Source organism: Watersipora subatra, chromosome 5 (genome assembly GCF_963576615.1).
Source record: "Watersipora subatra chromosome 5, tzWatSuba1.1, whole genome shotgun sequence".
NCBI lineage: Eukaryota > Metazoa > Bryozoa > Gymnolaemata > Cheilostomatida > Watersiporidae > Watersipora > Watersipora subatra.
In genome coordinates, this window is record NC_088712.1 from 54,557,732 (window position 1) to 54,576,185 (window position 18,454).

Sequence of the window (18,454 nt, forward strand, 5' to 3'; positions counted from 1 at the left end):
TATACTTTTTGATAAAAAAGTTTTAAGCTTTACATTAGAAGCATTTAATTTGAAACAAGCCATTTATGCTTTTGATTTCTATTATAGTCTGTATATGTGCATGTATCTACTAATAAATAAATAAATACATGGACTTGTGACAGTGCGCTGATAACTTGAACGCTCTGATAACTTGAACACTTTCGCTCGGTCCCATGAAGTTCGAGTTATCCATGTTTGACTGTATATATAAATCTCAAAGTTTGTGGGTGATTCGATTTGTCCAATCATAGATATTAAAATCTTGGATGAAGAACCTGTATCGCAAGAGATTTGATCTCGGAACCTCCCATTCCCCAGACGATATGCTAAACCAATAGCTACGTGAGATTGATAGATTCATTGGGCAATATATGTCGCTATGTGGATGAAAATATGCATACCGCTCTCTGTTACAGCACAACGTCATTTTATGCTTGCTCTCATGGCTCTTATTAGTAAGTTTAGCAATACTAGCTTACTCAAATTAGCCATAGGCAATGTACCAGGCTAACGGCAAGTGGCAGGCAACTACATTACCTGTCACTGTGTGTAAGCTGGTTTTTAACACCCGTGCAAACGCCGGGCATTCTGCTAATAGGTTTGTAAGTATGTGTTTAGTGCCAGTTGAATGTATGACTTGCACAAAATCTAGATCAACAATGGCTGAATATTAGGTCTTTTTAATTTCCTTTGTAGGTCTTACAAGCCTGCAGTTCAGATTTTACATCCAAAGCAAGCGAGCATAATTTTAACTTTTATTTTCAGTTTTAGCCTATTACTTCCCAAATTTCTCTCACTTTGTGTATTTTTCACAATCTTTTATTCAAATTCGGGAGTTATTTTGGATAAAAATTAATGCTTTGTTGTGGCGAAACATAGATGATAAAATATAGAAGCAAAAGTTACCAGTTTGATTTACTGAAGATCCGCACATCCTCAAAAGGTTTAAGTCAATCATTGCTAATGTTATTTAGTCGTCCCTGGTCTACAGGTAACAAGATAAAAGTAAGATAATAATAAAAAGCACAAAAAAAGTAAATGCAACTTTAACAAAATGATGGTTTCTTGTAGGAAAACCTTCTGCCTTTGATAGAAGCCCATCAAATGATTTCAAATTTGTGACACAGACCTTAAGCTAACCACTGAAATTCCAGTATATCCATAAAACTGAGCATCCCAATTGAGAGTGTTAACGTCCCTAAGGAGAATATGGTGTTGTTTGCGAAGGTGCAAAAATCAATCGTGAAAACGAAAAAAGTATATCTGCCGTCGCAAAACAATATGAGTTGAGATTTTTTTTCCTAACTAGTCACAACCTATCAGCAAGTAAAAATGACGAGAAACCCAGACATTTTGTTTATAGTCACTCACGTGGAATCACGTTTCAATCAGATAATAGCTGAGTAGAGGCAAAAAAAAGTCAAAGATCATAATCCGAATGGTTCTTTATATCCTGCTGCCGGTTGAAAATGTTAGACTCTTTTTAGAAGGACCTTCCACTACCTTATTGTTTTTTATATATTTTGAATATGTTTTTTTAACGTTTTGAGCCTTTTTACTTCATTTAAAACATGAAGTGTGAGATTGCCCTTGTCAGCCGTAGGGGGTTCAGCGATGAAAATGAGTAGAGAAGTGCTGCTATAGAACTTACGCAAATTAAAAACAACAGTCAATATGCAAATATTATATAAAAATATATATAAAAGTACCATAACATGATAACTCCAAAAACAATTATGTAACAGTAAGTATATGGCTCACATTTATATGACGACAAACACAATTTGCACTATCTACACAAGGCATCACACAATCTATGATTGTTTGTCGAAAAATCTATTTAGACAAAAATTATTTCTCTCCTTATATTTTACCAATATCCTTCCTTCCTGTCTTAGAACTTAAAATGAAACTTACCTGAGGCTTAATTGTTTTCTCAATAGCCAGCTTTGTTCTCTTCACCTGATCGTCGAGGGATGCTTTCTGCGACTTCATTCCTGTAAAGATTACAAAACAAGGCTGAGGATATGGTCATGATATGACATCGGTCATATATTATCCATTACAAGAAAATCGTTTAGCTCTAGATGGTTGCAATCGATCTGAAGCATGTCAGGGAGAGACAATACGCAAGCTAAACAAGCGATCGATAATTTTTGATATGGTAAGCGATCATCAATCAAATGAATACCATCATTGAGTTTGGATAGATTACATCTGTTACAACTAAAAACCTTATCTGATATTAGTTGGATACAATGCTAAATATCTAACAAACGGTACATAAAGGATAGCATGAGGACCAAGCAGGCGTATCCATCCATAGATGAAATCAAATTAGCTCAATCGTTTCTAAAGTTATGACATAGAGGTATTAATTGACCTGATCATGACATGAGATACATGTGCGTGTTGTCAGTGTGACTGCATCACAGCCATTATTCAAAACTGCAGTTAAATATCTGATATGAAATGAGCAGCGAAATGAGTAGAATAAAAGGTGAGTTAAGGGAGATGAGCAGAAGTCAAACGAAAGTGTGAACATTGAACAATGAAAGCGAGAAGATAACTGCTAAACATGATTTCTCTACAAGTTTGTTTGAATTATTTTGCTCTAACGTGTAAAGAAATTTTTTTTGCTGAAGATTAAAGTTTTTAGATTTAAAATGGAAACTGAAGAATAGAAAGCATGTTTAGCTATAAACATCGAATGAAGCAGCCAGCAAGCATTGACACACCATAGCTATTGGCCTTCCACTTGATGATGCCCTCGCTGACCCTAGACACGGATTGTCTAGACACTCCATGGCTGAAGCTCTTTTGAACACGACTCATAAATTCAGAGTCAAGCTCATTTTGTACATTTGACCTGTGTGAGATGGCCGTCATTGATCGGCCTAAGATCGACTGCCGATCATCAGGCATGCGAGTTGTTAACATTTGTTCACCCTCTGATATGTTAGAGGTGAATTTTCCACGAGATAAAGCAAACAATCCACGAATAGAGTGTTGACCTTGTGTAGATGGGTTTCGTGAAAACTGGCTGTTTGTAGGGCTGCCCTGTATGGAGTCGGCATGTGCAGGATGGTCTTGGTCCTGACCTTGCTGAGAATCATTCTGCATAGAATGGCCTTGCATAGAATGGCCTTGAGCAGAATCAGCTTGCGTAGAATAGCCCACATCTGACCTGCCATCTTGCAAAGAGTCATTTGTAAAATGGTTAGAAGATGGAAGGCGATAAGCATCTGAACTAGGAGCGAGCTTTCTGTCTACTGAGTGAGTTCCGGCAGACCTTCCAGATACGATTTGACCGCGCTCCCTTTCCAAGCTATTGTACAAACCGTGTCCCGAGCCACCTGACTGCTGAGCTAATGCTTGCATGACAACTGAGTGAAGGTCTTGACCTTCATCGACACTGAGTTTTGTGGTCCGAACTCGGACAGGGCGTGAGACACCATCCTCAGGGTTAATTAGCTGAAGGGTGATCGTTTCAACTCCTATAGCTGAGAGGAGATAGAAGTGCGGTAAGAAAGTGGCAAGGAAAACCATTGAGAAAATTTTAGTAGAGTTACAGAGGAAAAGGTGAATAATTAGTGGTGAATTGAAATTGAATTAGTGGTGAATTGAAAGTCCTGATCCCTGTGGTAGGTGACTTAAACTTAAGGCTAATTCACACTATATTGCCGTATGTAGGAGTTATCCTCTCTGCGACTACTCGTTGACTATGCGCACCGTATGGCATCGCCGAGAAAATGTGGTCACAGAAAAAATTGCAGCTGTCAAATTTTTCGGACAGTTCGCCAAAAACCCAAAACAGAATATGAATGTGCATCACTTGGACAATAATGATTGGCTATCAGCGGATTGCTTTATCTAAATTTCTTTCATGACAGTTGCTGCCGGAGCAGTGTTTCATTGTTTCCACAGCTGCATTGTAGGCCTATACGGTAAATGTTTTGCCGTGGACTATTCGCTTATGTAAAAGTGGATGGATTTGTGATAGTGTGAAAATTGTTATCACAGACGATGACAGAAGAATGGTGTAATTAACACCAACACACAGCACTACAGTGTGAACTAGCCTCTAGTACTAGAAAACAGGTTGCTATGTAAGCTGCCTAGGCCTACCCTGAGGTAGTTTCAGAACTACACTCGTAATAGGTTTATTACTTTAATATAAAATAATAATAATTTGCTAAAATTTGCTACATCCAATAGGTTACATTTATAAGTCGAATAACTGTATGTAGTATTTTAAATGATCACGTTTGCACATCTTTCATGTAGCTAGTAGCTTTCAAGAACCTTAAAGGTTGACTTGCGACTAAATTCACATTACAGTTATTTGGTATCAAAAGATTCACCATGTCTTACTCTGTTGCGTTGTAGGTGCCAAATATGCGGGAAATGTGATTACAAGCTCTTAAAGGTTCAAAAACGAAAAGCCGCCGTAGATTGGAATCTGTTTATTTCTCTGATGTTGTCATTACAGTTTGGTTATTGTCTTGTCACATGATGTTCTCACGTGAATTGAAAGGCCAATAAAAAGCTCAATAAAAACTTATCGTAGCACTAGTTTATGAAAAACACTTTGGGTTTTACCGAAGACCCCGTATCAAATATAGATGCTCGCTACTTTACAGTTTTGTTTCAGCTTGGTCTAATCGGCAAGTCGTAATCTGATCATGTGACCCAATACTGCGCAAATAATTTCTGCAGCACTTTTCGATTATCACAGGTGACCAACAGGCTCGTCATGATTATCAGACAATGACATGTACTCCTTCGAGCCAAGGTTAAAAAATTAAATGAATTTTTACCTTAAGTTATAAGATATCACTGCTAAAAGCGACAGCATTACAATGACGATAAAACAGACGCGTAAGAACAATAGACATGGTTTTATTGAATGGGTGAAGTAAATTTGTGAAAATATTTCGACGAATAAGGTTGCATGACAGTGTAAACAGAAACCATCCTGTAACAACTACGTCACATTTGAGCAGTTTTGGAAAGGGAATCCAAACTACGGTGGTCTCGTGTGGCTGTGAATAACTGTTCGTTTTTGAGCTTTTAAGAGCTTGTAATCACATTTTCACATATTTTGCACCTACAACACAGCAGAGTAAGACACGGTGAATCTTTTGATACCAAATGACTGTGATGTGAATTTTGTTGCAAGTCAACTTTTAAGCATATGTTAACAAGAAGAATGTTTGTAAAGCATTGCTGGAATTGTTAGGATTCAGACTATTAGAAATATTCTAAAGAAATCTTTTATTTGTTATACAGTCGAAACCGCTTCTTTGGAATTCACTTTAGCCGACTTTCAATTGTCGGAAGATGTCCGACATCAGGACCTCGGTAGGAGCAGGTAAATAGTCAGTAATATACTGGACATGACTTCAGTAGCAGCAGATAAACAGTCAGTTATATATTGGACATGACTTCAGTAGCAACAGGTAAAGAGTCAGTTATATATTGGAAATGACTTCAGTAGCACCAGGTAAATAATCAGTTATATATTGGACATGACTTAAGTAGCAGCAGGTAAATAATCAGTTATATATTGGACATGACTTCAGTAGCAGCAGGTAAATAGTCAGTTATATATTGGACATGACCTCAAAAGCAGCAGGTAAATAATCGGTACATATCGCCTGTCTGTCATCTGTCTGTCCAGCTATAGCTATTAAAATCTTGAAATTAAAGTTTCATGTCCTGCTGGATTTGAACTCATGATTATTGCGACTGCAGGTTTGCAATTCAACTGTCTAATCACCAGTCCACGAAGGCTTTTACGATTCCAAGACCTTACTATATACTCTTACTACATAACGTATACACCCTTTTCTTGATTTCACACGCTAAATGACGTATTAATTAAAACGCTATGAACTCTCTTAACTCTTATGAAACACGATGCTTTTTTATCTTTTCACGAACTTCTATTTCAGGTTTTTCGTAAGGCTCAATTGCTGAATCGCGGTCAAGGCCAATTCTTTTCACGCGGACTATTATCTCGACTAGGAACAGCCTCGACATTCTCTCACCATTCGGTCAGACAAAGAGAGTACGATATCTCATTTTTACATTTGTACCAGTATCGAGAGGTACCAGTATGGTCGTATTCAAAGTTTTGATGAATATCTTTGGCTGGAACAACAACCTTTTTTACACACACACACGCGAACGCGCGCACGCACACATGCACACACTTCCATGCAACAAATTGTTGTTATTATTTCAACATACTCAAGATTTTTATTTTGTTTTCTCAGTTCATATTATTTGTATTATTACCAAATCATCTTTGATTGTAATCATAGCAAAACAGACTTAATTTAGCTATTACTTGCTAATTATTTCACATTTACATTTAAACACTTTTATAGTTGCTTTATTTTGTTTTTTAATTTATTTTACCTGCACAAAACATTTTTCTCATAATACGAAGTTTGAAAGTTACAATTGTTTGACATAGTTTAAAAACCTTTACAGTTGTTTTCTTTTTTCTCTTAATTTATTAAAACTGCACAAAACACTTTTCCCAGATATGAAGTTTGAAAGTTAAAATGGTAGCTGTTGTTATATGTTGAATAAAAATAATTTTTCTATGCGTAGACATTTATTACCCGAGCAACACTGGACATTCAGCTAGTCAGTTATAAATTATATTGGATATGACTTAAGTAGCAGTATCCCTTAGAGTATCTCTTAGATAAAGATTTGTAAATTAAACATAGTTGCATCGAATAGGAAAGGCAGACAACCTAATTATATCGACACCAATCAAAAACATACCTGAAACTTGTTTTTTAATTTTCTCAAACTCAATTTGAGCTTCGTTGTATGCTGCCGTCTGAGCAGCAAACTCAGGCATCTTCACCTCGAGTAAATGCTTGACATCAGCCGTCATATCCTCATACTTCTTTATCTCAGACTACATAGACAAGACTCGTGTTACGAATATGGAGAATAGTTGAAGACAGTCTACCAACTTAACTTCTTAGAAAAATCCTAAATGTGTTTTATAGTTACTTAAAATTATAAATGAGGTAACAATAACAATTTCAAACACTGCCCTACATTTTATCTCTTCTCTACTTAAAAAATATGAGCTCAGGTAGAGAAACTATTTGAAGCGTACGAGAAGTGACTAGAGCTAAATGAAATTTATTTGAGGTTATTATCAAAAAAGCTGATGACAGATGACATAATTTAATTGGTAAAGCAAAAAACTATATACATATATATATACATATATATATTTATATATTACATATATACATTATATATATACATTGACAATAGAGTAGTCATTTTAGCATGAGTTATTGTCTGATGATTGTACTTTGTACATGAAACTATTAGTAATAAAAACTCATTTTTAGTCATCTCCTACTTCTTATATATATATATATATATATATATTCATATATATATATATTCATATATATATATCCATAAGAGTCTGTATTATCTAAAGTCTATGTGAAATACAAGCGAGGAATGAAATGAGAGGTGGTGAAAAGCATAAAAATTAAATTGATGTGTTTTAGTGAGTAAAATAAGAAATTAAAAAGTACAGTTGTGAACCCCTAGTGACAAGTTGCTCCGCCTCTAGTTCTGCTCTCTGAAATACAACTTAGCATAATTTTCTGAGGAGCTAGTCAGAAACTTTTTGCCGTGTTCGAAAAAAATTAATTCAGCCGTTAGTATGGCAAAGAATCAAACTTGCTCTGGTATCGCAGTTAGTTCAATGTTTGTTGATTGTTTTAATTATCAAACCAAATTTTATATTAAACACTAAGTTTCCACCAAGATATACAGAAGAATGTAATTTCAGAGAGCGAGTAATTGAGGACTCAGCTAGATCGATCTTACCCTCTCTTGGATTTCATAGAGCTAAACATATGTTATGAGCTTGCAATGGGAATATTACACGATATAGCATGTTATATAAAGGGAGTAGCTGATAGAAAGACTTTGAAACACCCATTAAAAGGGCACACAAACTTCACCATTACTAGACTGAGTTAGCTAAAATATTGGAGCTATCTACATTTTATGAATGAGAAGACAAATCCACAAAACTCTGTTAGCAACTAATAGTATGATGAAAAATTGTCTCAATAATAACAGAAAAATCTTCAATTTCTTTTACGGTGGCAATAGAATTATTACAAAAAATGTAATAAAATAAAATTTTCAAAGCGTTGACTTGTGATTCGAAATCTCCTAAATACAACATGGTCTAATTTGCAAAGATATGCACAATGTCAATAAAATACAGGATAAAATGACCTAAAGGAGGATCATGCAGGTAGCACAATGGATATAGAATAGTGCATGCAAGTTACACAACTCAGACTTACTCCATACGCATCAGCCACTGCTGACCTTGGTCTATCTTCGCCCATCTATACGCAGCAGAAGTACATTCACAATCAAATGACTAAAATCATCTAGCCAAGGTCGTGCAACCTTTGTCTCTGAACATAACCATTATTTGAAATGATTTAAATGGTTACAAGCTTTCTATTATTTACCAAAATTGAACTGTATTTCAAATTTTCATATTTTTCAAATTTTCACACAATTTAACACATGAAGAATTTTTGTTGTCAATGGATTCACATTTAAACGCTCTAAATATATATGCAGGCTTAGTGTTTAGATGAAGCTTTTTGAAATTTTGATACCTCTATTGATACCTCTATTGGTTTTATTGCTGTATATTATAAACTTGCCAACATATGCAGATTCTATAAGGTGTCATCTAAAAGGCTCGACTTGATCAACAAACATAACCGCTAATGAAGCTCCGTAACCGTTTCAACTTACCTGCAGGGAAGTCAAATGTGTTTCTATCTCAGATTTTTTGAGATCATAGTTTATCCTCTCCTCTCTTACCATCACCTTGGCCTCTTTTATCTTTTCATCCAGTTCTCTCATGCCTTTCTGCAAGCCTGAGCCCTAAAGAGAAACACTTGAGTTTAAAACTTACCAGGCTCTTTGAGAGTTAGCAGTAAGGGTGGCAGCACGGAACAAGTGATATCAGTCTCATCCGACTCTCAGTCGTTCTCATAACAAGAGCATCGACAAGAAAATATATAATGTCTAAAATACCTCTCGATAGGGTCAAAAAATCGTCACGAAAAAATTTTTCGTCACCCATTTAGTGCAGACTAAAATTTGCTGCAATACAATTGGCTAAAATATTTGCTGCATTCCACGTTATCATGTGATACATGCACAATTGCGAGCACATTTTATCTGTACATTGGTGCTTTTCGTGTATCCAGATATGGAGGTAGCATTTGTCAAGTTGGAAGAGTTGCTCTTTTACAGCGTTACACTTACCATCCCCAGTGCCAAACTAATAAGAAGAATATTTGGGATGCACAGATTATATCTGCAGAAACCATCATACAAATTGAAGGATGTAGTAAATGTTCATTTAATGCAAACAATAGATAAAGCCATAGCTCATTAACTGTTACATTTTTTGGTTTTTGTCATCCAATCACATTTCCTTGTATCTTAATTATGTTAAAAATAAAGAAAACAAAACAAGACAAATATTCCATAGCCAACTGCGCCGCCACAATATTTCACTGCGACAACTAGTTCATCAAAAATCTATCTTCCATGATTCACCCTCTCTGTATATAAAAGTGATTTATTTATAGTATTACATATAAAAACTATATATATAGAGAAAAATATTACAAACAATACTAACATTCAGTATATCTCTAAATTTATAGAACAATAGCTTACCTACTGTGCACCGAACAAGAACGTACCAGGTACATATAAAATGCACTTACTTCTGTAGTAAGTGACTCATGCTTCTCTTTTCCCTGAGTGACCTTCTTGTTTACTGAAGCCATAAACTGGTTATTCTCAGCTTTAAACTCATCAAGCGTCTTCTGTACGGAATCCCTTTCTCTCTGCACTTCCATCCTATATGGAGAGGAGATAATTCAAACATAGAGATAATTCTCTTAGATTAACTTCATTTGCTTACTTATAATTTTTAGAAATGAAGCTTTTACCGTTTTCTATAAACTACTGGATGAAAATAATTGGTGAACTTGCTACTGAACCCCTGCAGTACTAAAAACAGAGTAAATGTATCAGAAAGTACAAGAGCTATCTGTGAATTTAAGAAAGTTTAACGCAGTCCCACACCCTTTTTATATATGATGCAATAATCAGTATGAGTTCAATGCCTTCTACTAACCACGCTAGAAATGTATTAACTGTTGCGAGCTGCTCAAAAAGGCATAAGAAATAAAGATATTTAAAATATAAAATAATTCTCTCAACTATACAAGCAAAAATGATATCAAATGAATACAGCTTTGCAATTTAGTAACAATAATGATAACGACATGTTTACTCAGGTTTAGTGTAAAAGTGGTCATCACCACACTTATTTTTGGCAATACAAAACTGCAAACTGACACGGATTCAGAGTTGTTCCCTCTCACACACATTCTGTCCTACACGTAAACATGCAATTGTTATACGAACCGATCTTGTCTCTCCTTGCCTAACTGCTCTCTGTACTCCTCAATCTGCCTGTTGAAGTTCTCTACACACACTCTACAGAAGTTTAAAGTGACAGACTACTTACATATTCATTTATGAGACAATAAACAAATATAACTTTAGTGTGATGTATAATGTAATTAATATATACGTAAATAAATATAAATATGTATAATAAATATGTAATTAAATAAGTATATATTGATGAAACATGACAACAAACATAGCCTCAGCTCTTACACGTGTGTCTCTCCCAGGTCTACTATCTCCTCCTCCATCCTGCTGGTCTCTTCTCTCATTCTAGCGATATCCTCTTGTTTCCTTACCAACGCCCTTTTAGCCTCCGTCAAGCTGGAGAAAATATAAAACTGGGTCAACTAAATAAGTAGTCATTTTTGCAAAACATTTTCTCCAAAAATACTTTGTATAGAAAAAGAAAACCAACATAAAAAAACTAAAGTACAAAAAATACCATTTTTGCCGCACTATTGCATTACTCGATAAGTAATGCATAGTACTATAGCCTTTATACCTAAAGGCTATAGTACTATATGAAGCATTTTAACACTCTCCTTTGACTCCGTCAGTCTTAATATGTACTTGAAGGGATACCCAAATTTTAAAAACATTTTATCAGAAAATATAAATATTTCTATCATTTGAGAATTTGTTTGATGTCTAAGGCAATCTGCCAGGATTTTCCAGGAGTAAAATTGACAAAACTTAATCGCAGTTAAAATGCTCGGAAAAAAAGACTTCACCAAAATGATATCAATATTGCACTTCCTGTATGTCTCTCTCGCTATGGCATCGGCTATTGCGTTCAAGTTACAGCGTTACGCTTTTCTATTGGCATATACTTTATTTTGTATTTACTTGTGATTGTTGGAATAAAACTTCAATATAGCCTCATATACATTGCTACAGACGTTTCACACGATTTAACGATAGGCTGGTTAAAAATTGTACCATTGTTTTCCTCTAAATGCTGTGTAAACATACAAGTAACCGATGCTGATGAGATCATTTGTTTATCACTTATAAACAGTATGCAAGAATAATGACGTCATTTTTGGGAAGTCTGGGCACATCTTTTTCTTCCGAGCATTTCAACTGCCATCAGGTTTTGTCAAATTTAATCTTGAAACATTCTGGCAGTTAGATCACCTGAAACATCAAACAAAACCTCAAATGATAGAAAAATATCTCTACTTTTTTTTAATTTGACATGAGTGGCTTCTTGATGGACGTTATCATCAAACAAATACCGTACACATATGTACATATGTATATTTATGATACACATATGCACATATGTATATTTATGATACACATATGTACATAAGTATATTTATGATACACATAATTGGAGTGTACAGTATTCCTGAAGGTCCTCTTCAAATACCTATGTAAGAGAAGGATAAACAATAAGAGTGAAAATATAAATGATTTGTGAGCGATTGGGAACAGTAAAGTGAAGCTAGTGTAAATGAGGCCTAACATAAATGGAATAGCTAGAGGCTGCAATAGACATATAGTGAACAACATAAGAATCAATCAGCGATATCTCTATTGAACATAGCGACCGCTGTCAGGTCTATAACTTAAAAGGTCAACAATAAACTTCAGTAGAAAATATCGAGCGTTACTCACCTCCTAAAGAAAACAAACATAACATCAGTTTAGTGAGATAATAAATGGTCCAGCAATGAACTATATGACTGAATTCAGATAAATGGATGAATACAAAGACTAAACTATGTAATGGTCTGCAAGTTAATTACCTATATCACTTAAACGACTGCTTAAAAACTCAATTTCTAGCTTAGGTAAATAATCAAAGTGAGTCAAACGCATTTGACGAAAAGACAGTAGTATACCACTTGTAAACAAAGGTATCAAAACAACAGTGGTATGTCATGTATAGCAGTGTGAGAAATAAACTGAATCATTTTGTTAAAAAACTAAAATTCTCATTTCCATCATAGTTACGCATTGTTAATTTAGTTAATAGTCATAAATTATATATTATATTAATTCTCTTTTTGCCCTGATTTTAAATATATAAACCAAACAGCTGTACAATTGTGTTTTGAATGATTATGTAAGCTAACTTCTGAATATTTAATATGTAATGGTTGAAAATAACAATCTGTATAGATATGATCACATTACATACATTTATATTTGTTTATTTCTAAGTCATATCCATGCGCTAAATTATAAACACATCAGATTTATATGTGAAGCAAATGTGCATATAAAAGACAAGACTGAGTTCCTCAGAAGTATGATGGAAGGTTGAGAACCCTGACAAGTTATAGATTACAGTTCTAATAGAAATGACAGAAACAGTTTTATGAAAACTAGCTATCTAACCTTCCTTAGTAGATCTAAACAATTAGGAAGAACAAACGACGACTTTGAGAAGATTCAACAAATGACTAGACGTGTCAACTTGACGAGACAAGTAAAAAAATTGTTCATATGCAGCTTGTTTTGTGCGCTAACATTCCAGGGTTCCAAATATCAAACCTACCAAATGCTTTTCATTTACTACAAACAGCTAAAGAATGTCGCTTTAAATAAAATGAAATACATGTATGGTATATAGGGCTGGGATTACTGATGTTTGTAGATATTACTTCCAGCTTACCTAAATACTTTTGTTCAATCACGTCTTAAAAATATGACAGACGCATTCTAAAATGATAAATGAAAAAGCTAAGAACATTTGCGGGAAAAAAGGTTAGTTCTTTGCAAATCTTTACAAAACATTGCTTAGCTGTAGAAATGAATAAAACAAGAGAAAACTTTCTGTAAAAAATTTCTGATAATTTACTTCCTGGTAAATTGTCAGATATGCTTACTACTCATACAATTTACTTAGCACAATTCTACATAGTACATGTATATCATTGTTCTATGAAAATCATTTAACTATATCAGAAATTATATCATTTAAAATTATATGGTCATTTAAAATTGTACAAAAAAGTATATATGATTTATAAACAACAACAACCTCTTTTTGTATTAATTTCCTGATGATTAATCAACTCTTTACAACAGACAAATTAAGCTGAGTACACTGTTGCATGTGCGTATAACTGTACAGTAGTGTTGTGGAGTAGGAGAAAAGTGACTGTGTAGGAAATACACAACTGATACTGCTACCTTACCATTCACCACATATTTTATAGTTTTCCATCCTAAATAGAGAAGACAACACCAAATTTTGTAGAACAATTCTCAATACAGCGTGAATGCGGTATAAGCACTGATGTGCAGTATATGCAGTCAATGAGCAACCATGCGTGCAGTAGAAAACAGTTTATGGGAATTTCTGGTAGAATATTCTAGAATGGAGGACCGCCGAAAAAAATCATGAATGTACACTAAAAAATGACTAGTTTAGAAAAACCAACAACAGAGTTTGTTTTTCTAATAAACATTTTTCTACAATGAGTTTTGCCTTCAATTCATAAAACCAAACAAAAGATTTTTTGATCAGCTTTGATAAAGCCTGTGATTTATCTTTGATAAATGAGGTATAATAATACTACCTCACTGATAGGTAAGACACCCAATAAATGAACACAGAAGTGTGCATCTAATCAAACTGCAGTGCAAAACGTTAGTTCATTAAAGAATAATATATAGCTTTCCCAAAAAGAATCTTTCTTAGAGATAAACTGAGATGATAGTAATTTATTTTTTCTGATTACATAACAACTGTTCACACTTAGTTTGAATAAATTTAACAATTTAACCGTCATGTTGTAGGCACAACCGAGTAGTTAATTTAGAGACAGGCGTAAGTTCTGAATGATAGATAATACCTTTTCTCGACCAGTAACCTCATACCAAACCGAGCCCACTCACTTTCCTAAGCTTCAATGTATATGCGAGTCTTCAATAATTCTGAACATAACACTAATCATTTCTTACAAAACGCTACTTAATACGTAGCTTTCTGGAAAACCAAACCAATCGAATGACTCCTCGCTACAGTGAATAAAATAGCTTTTTGATAATGTTGTAGTGTGGATGCAACATAATCAAAAGCGGTATCACAATGTTTAAGTCAGTTGTACAATGATCTGTTGTCAAAGAAGATGTATGATTGGACATTCAACTTACATGTCTGTCAACTCAACGACTTGCTTGGTCGAGGTAGCCCTCTTTTCAGTTATGACTTCTTCATCTGCGAGGAGGTCATCTCGCCGCAGAACCAGCTTCTTCAATCTCTGCTCTTTAGCCTTTATCTTTTCTTTTAGCTATAAATTATTTATAAGTTAGTCAGAGAGAGAGGAGAGTTTACACGTCTATTTAGTCCTATGTGTGTTTTGGGAGAGAGAGAGAGAGCGACAAAAGGTGAACACTTTGAGTAGATTGTTTAGTCAGCAATTGTTAAACTAGTAAATACTCAAAGTGAAATATTATGTATGTTAAATCAACTTGTAGTAAATTAGATAATATACATACCAGTAACAATCGATAGAGTATCATGATATTGTATAGATAATATACATACTAGTAATCATAGACAGTATAGAGTATCATGTTATAACTTATGTAAAATGCATATTAGCAATCATAGGTAAAATAAAATGTTATAGCTTAGATGATATACGTATGAGTCCCATACTATACATTGATGGTAGTAGGTCAATGCTTGTAATACATGGATAAATGAAGCACTGACTGGAACACATAATTAAATGTAACTATATATAAAAGACACACCTGCTCCACATATTTCTGCATTGCATCAATATCAGCCCTGTACTTCTGTTCAGTTTCCATTTTTTTCCGCTGAAGCTCAATTCTAGAAAAATATTAACGCACTGATAACAAAACTTACCATGTTCTTCTCAGTTTCTTAATAAATAAATGCTTGATAATAACTCTCTCTATGCTTGATAATAACAACCGTCTACTGATTACTAGAGACGGATAAGTCTATTAAAGTAAAAATATTTATACTATCTACTGATTACTAGAGACGGATAAGTCTATTAAAGTAGAAATATTTATACTATCTACTGATTACCAGAGACGGATAAGTCTATTAAAGTAGAAATATTTATACTATCTACTGATTACCAGAGACGGATAAGTCTATTAAAGTAGAAATATTTATACTATTTACTGATTACTAGAGACAGATAAGTTTATTAAAGTAGAAATATTTATACTATCTACTGATTACCTGAGACAGATAAGTCTATTAAAGCAGAAATATTTATACTATCTACTGATTACTAAAGACAGATAAGTCTATTAAAGTAGAAATATATATACTATCTACTGATTACCAGAGACAGATAAGTCTATTAAAATAGAAATATTTATGCTATCTACTGATTGCTAGAGACAGATAAGTCTATTAAAGTAAAAATATTTATACTATCTACTGATTACCAGAGACAAATAAGTTTATTGAAGTAAAAATATTTATACTATCTACTGATTACCAGAGACAGTTAAGTTTATTAAAGTAAAAATATTTATACTATCTACTGATTATCAGAGACATAAGTCTATTAAAGTAGAAACATTTATAGTATTTACTGATTACTAGAGACAGATAAATCTATTAAAATATAAATACTTATCCTATCTACTGATTACTAGAGACAGATAAGTCTATTAAAGTAGAAATATTTATACTAGAAATTCCACTGTCATACAGCCCACGACCAAAGTAATATTGGAAAAAAGAAAGGGTACTGATGGTTGAGAAATGCAATATTAGCAGTCAAATGGCACTGCAATGCAATAGGATAACTGCAATGGTGGCTGTAATGTACTGGGTGTGGGTGTTATTATATACAACAAATAGCAATAATGAAAGGAAAAGATTATGTTTATATCTCTCCCCTGCAATAGGAGAAATGCAATATTGGCCAATATTAGAAGTGAAATGCACTGATATTATTAGAATAACCAATATTATTAATATAGTAATAATATAAAACCAATGCACAATTTTGTTTACATTTCAAAACGTCATAGCTAACAATATCACGAAGTTGTGATATTTATATAGATTTTTAGAAATTCTGTACTACGTAGTCATTGTTCTGTAGTCATCCAAACTTACAATTAATTATTGTAATAATCTCATAAGAACCGTAAGAAAAAATATCATCGTCATTTTCTTTACTTACACTGCGTTGGACATCAGTTAGAATACCAAAGTACTCAAAATTGTCTAAAATGCCAGTTACTTTGAAATCGGCAAAAATGAAACGATTTCAGTACTCCTAACTTAATTACAGAAACCTTCGGCAATTTGACAATGCTATAGACTGGTGAAACGTGAACGTTATTTTTTTCGTAAAATGCGCACGACTTAATCGTTCTATTCTCTGTCGCTCGGCGCTTTAATTTTCGGTCTTAACTTTGATAAAAGTGAGGCTTAGCTAGTTTTAATAACGATTTTTGGCCAAATAAATCTGTCTATTTATGTATAATCCGATCAGATGGGTTAGTTTTAGGAATTTGCGGTAACCTTTCAAAGGCTTAGTAACATATTTAAATAGGTTTATATGCGTTTTGTATCATTATTACACTTGAACGACTTTACTGAAAAATAGTTAAATTTGTCGATAGGATTTCGTTACAAGGGTTTGGTGACGGCCGTTAACGGATAATTTTTCGGGAGTTGTGTGCACATGTGCATTTATCATTAATCTCCCAAACCAATCGCTTCGCTCGTGGTTGGTCGTGGGATTATCTACTGATTACTAGAGACAGATAAGTCTATTAAAGTCAAAATATTTATACTATCTACTGATTACTAGAGACAGATAAGTCTATTAAAGTAGAAATATTTATATTATTTACTGATTACTAGAGACAGATAAGTCTATTAAAGTAGAAATATTTATATTATCTACCGATTACTAGAAACAGATCAGTCTATTAAAGTAGAAATATTTATATTATCTACTGATTACTAGAGACGGATAAGTATATTAAAGTAGAAATATTTATAGTATCTACTGATTACTAGAGACAGATAAGTCTAGTAAAGTAGAAATATTTGTATTTCTACACACTACACAGACTAGGAGAGACTTACATGTTTTTTCTAAGGTTGTCATTCTCTCTGAGCTGTTTGTTAATCTGGTTGTTGAGAGATCGCTCCTGTCCATCTGCTTTAGCTTTGTTCACATCGGCCTTGTACAAAAACTGCAACACGTACAACCGTCTGGGAGTCTTATAAATTGTACCAGAGACTCTTACGCCGCCATAGTTTTCTATACAAAAAGGATAATCAAGCAAAACTGCATGCTTGTGAATCTAATCGTTTTTAAGATAAATTAGCCCGGTATAGAAAAAATCAATTTAAATTATATATATAACGAGCGTATCTCACCACATAAAACTCCAGCTACAAATGGTATAGCAAGCTTAGTTATTACATTTACATAAAAGTGATGGATAGTTGATGATAACATGCCGTAAACCTTATTCCTAATAAATTAGCAACTGTTTGGTGAAGTTCTGCACAGAAACGAGCCAAGTAGTAGGAGCTGTATAGAAAACCGCCAACTCATTTCTGGTACAATAATGACACAGACAAGTTTTACAAACAGTACCAGGTAAATCAATCATCAGCGAGCCGTTAAAGAAGAGAAAAATGAATTTAAATGTGAATACTACCTTTTTCAAGTCATCAAGTTCCTTCTCAGTGAACTCAAGTCTCTTCGAGAGCAAATCAAGCTGAGACTTGGATTCATCATTCTCTTTGTTTTGATCGGAGGTTTTCTCCTTTGTCTCATTCTAATGACAGTAACAACACATTACGTTATGAGATAGGTTACATACTTCCATGTTAGGTCAAAAAATGGGGTGA

The 18,454-nt window shown here is 33.8% G+C and overlaps 1 protein-coding gene across 1 annotated transcript in view; it reads right to left on the reverse strand.

Moving 5' to 3' along the window:
* The window catches only part of LOC137396525 (coiled-coil domain-containing protein 175-like), a 37,020-nt gene that overhangs the window by 12,704 nt on the left and 5,862 nt on the right, over positions 1–18,454 (reverse strand). The window contains exons 7-16 of the mRNA XM_068082835.1: positions 18,262–18,381; positions 17,678–17,787; positions 15,334–15,415; positions 14,728–14,864; positions 10,825–10,935; positions 10,567–10,638; positions 9,858–9,993; positions 8,869–9,000; positions 6,826–6,964; positions 1,939–2,018 (exon numbers count right to left, since the gene is read on the reverse strand). Of these exons, the coding sequence (XP_067938936.1) occupies positions 1,939–2,018; positions 6,826–6,964; positions 8,869–9,000; positions 9,858–9,993; positions 10,567–10,638; positions 10,825–10,935; positions 14,728–14,864; positions 15,334–15,415; positions 17,678–17,787; positions 18,262–18,381 (1,119 nt within the window). The remainder of the gene's footprint in view (positions 1–1,938; positions 2,019–6,825; positions 6,965–8,868; positions 9,001–9,857; positions 9,994–10,566; positions 10,639–10,824; positions 10,936–14,727; positions 14,865–15,333; positions 15,416–17,677; positions 17,788–18,261; positions 18,382–18,454) is intronic.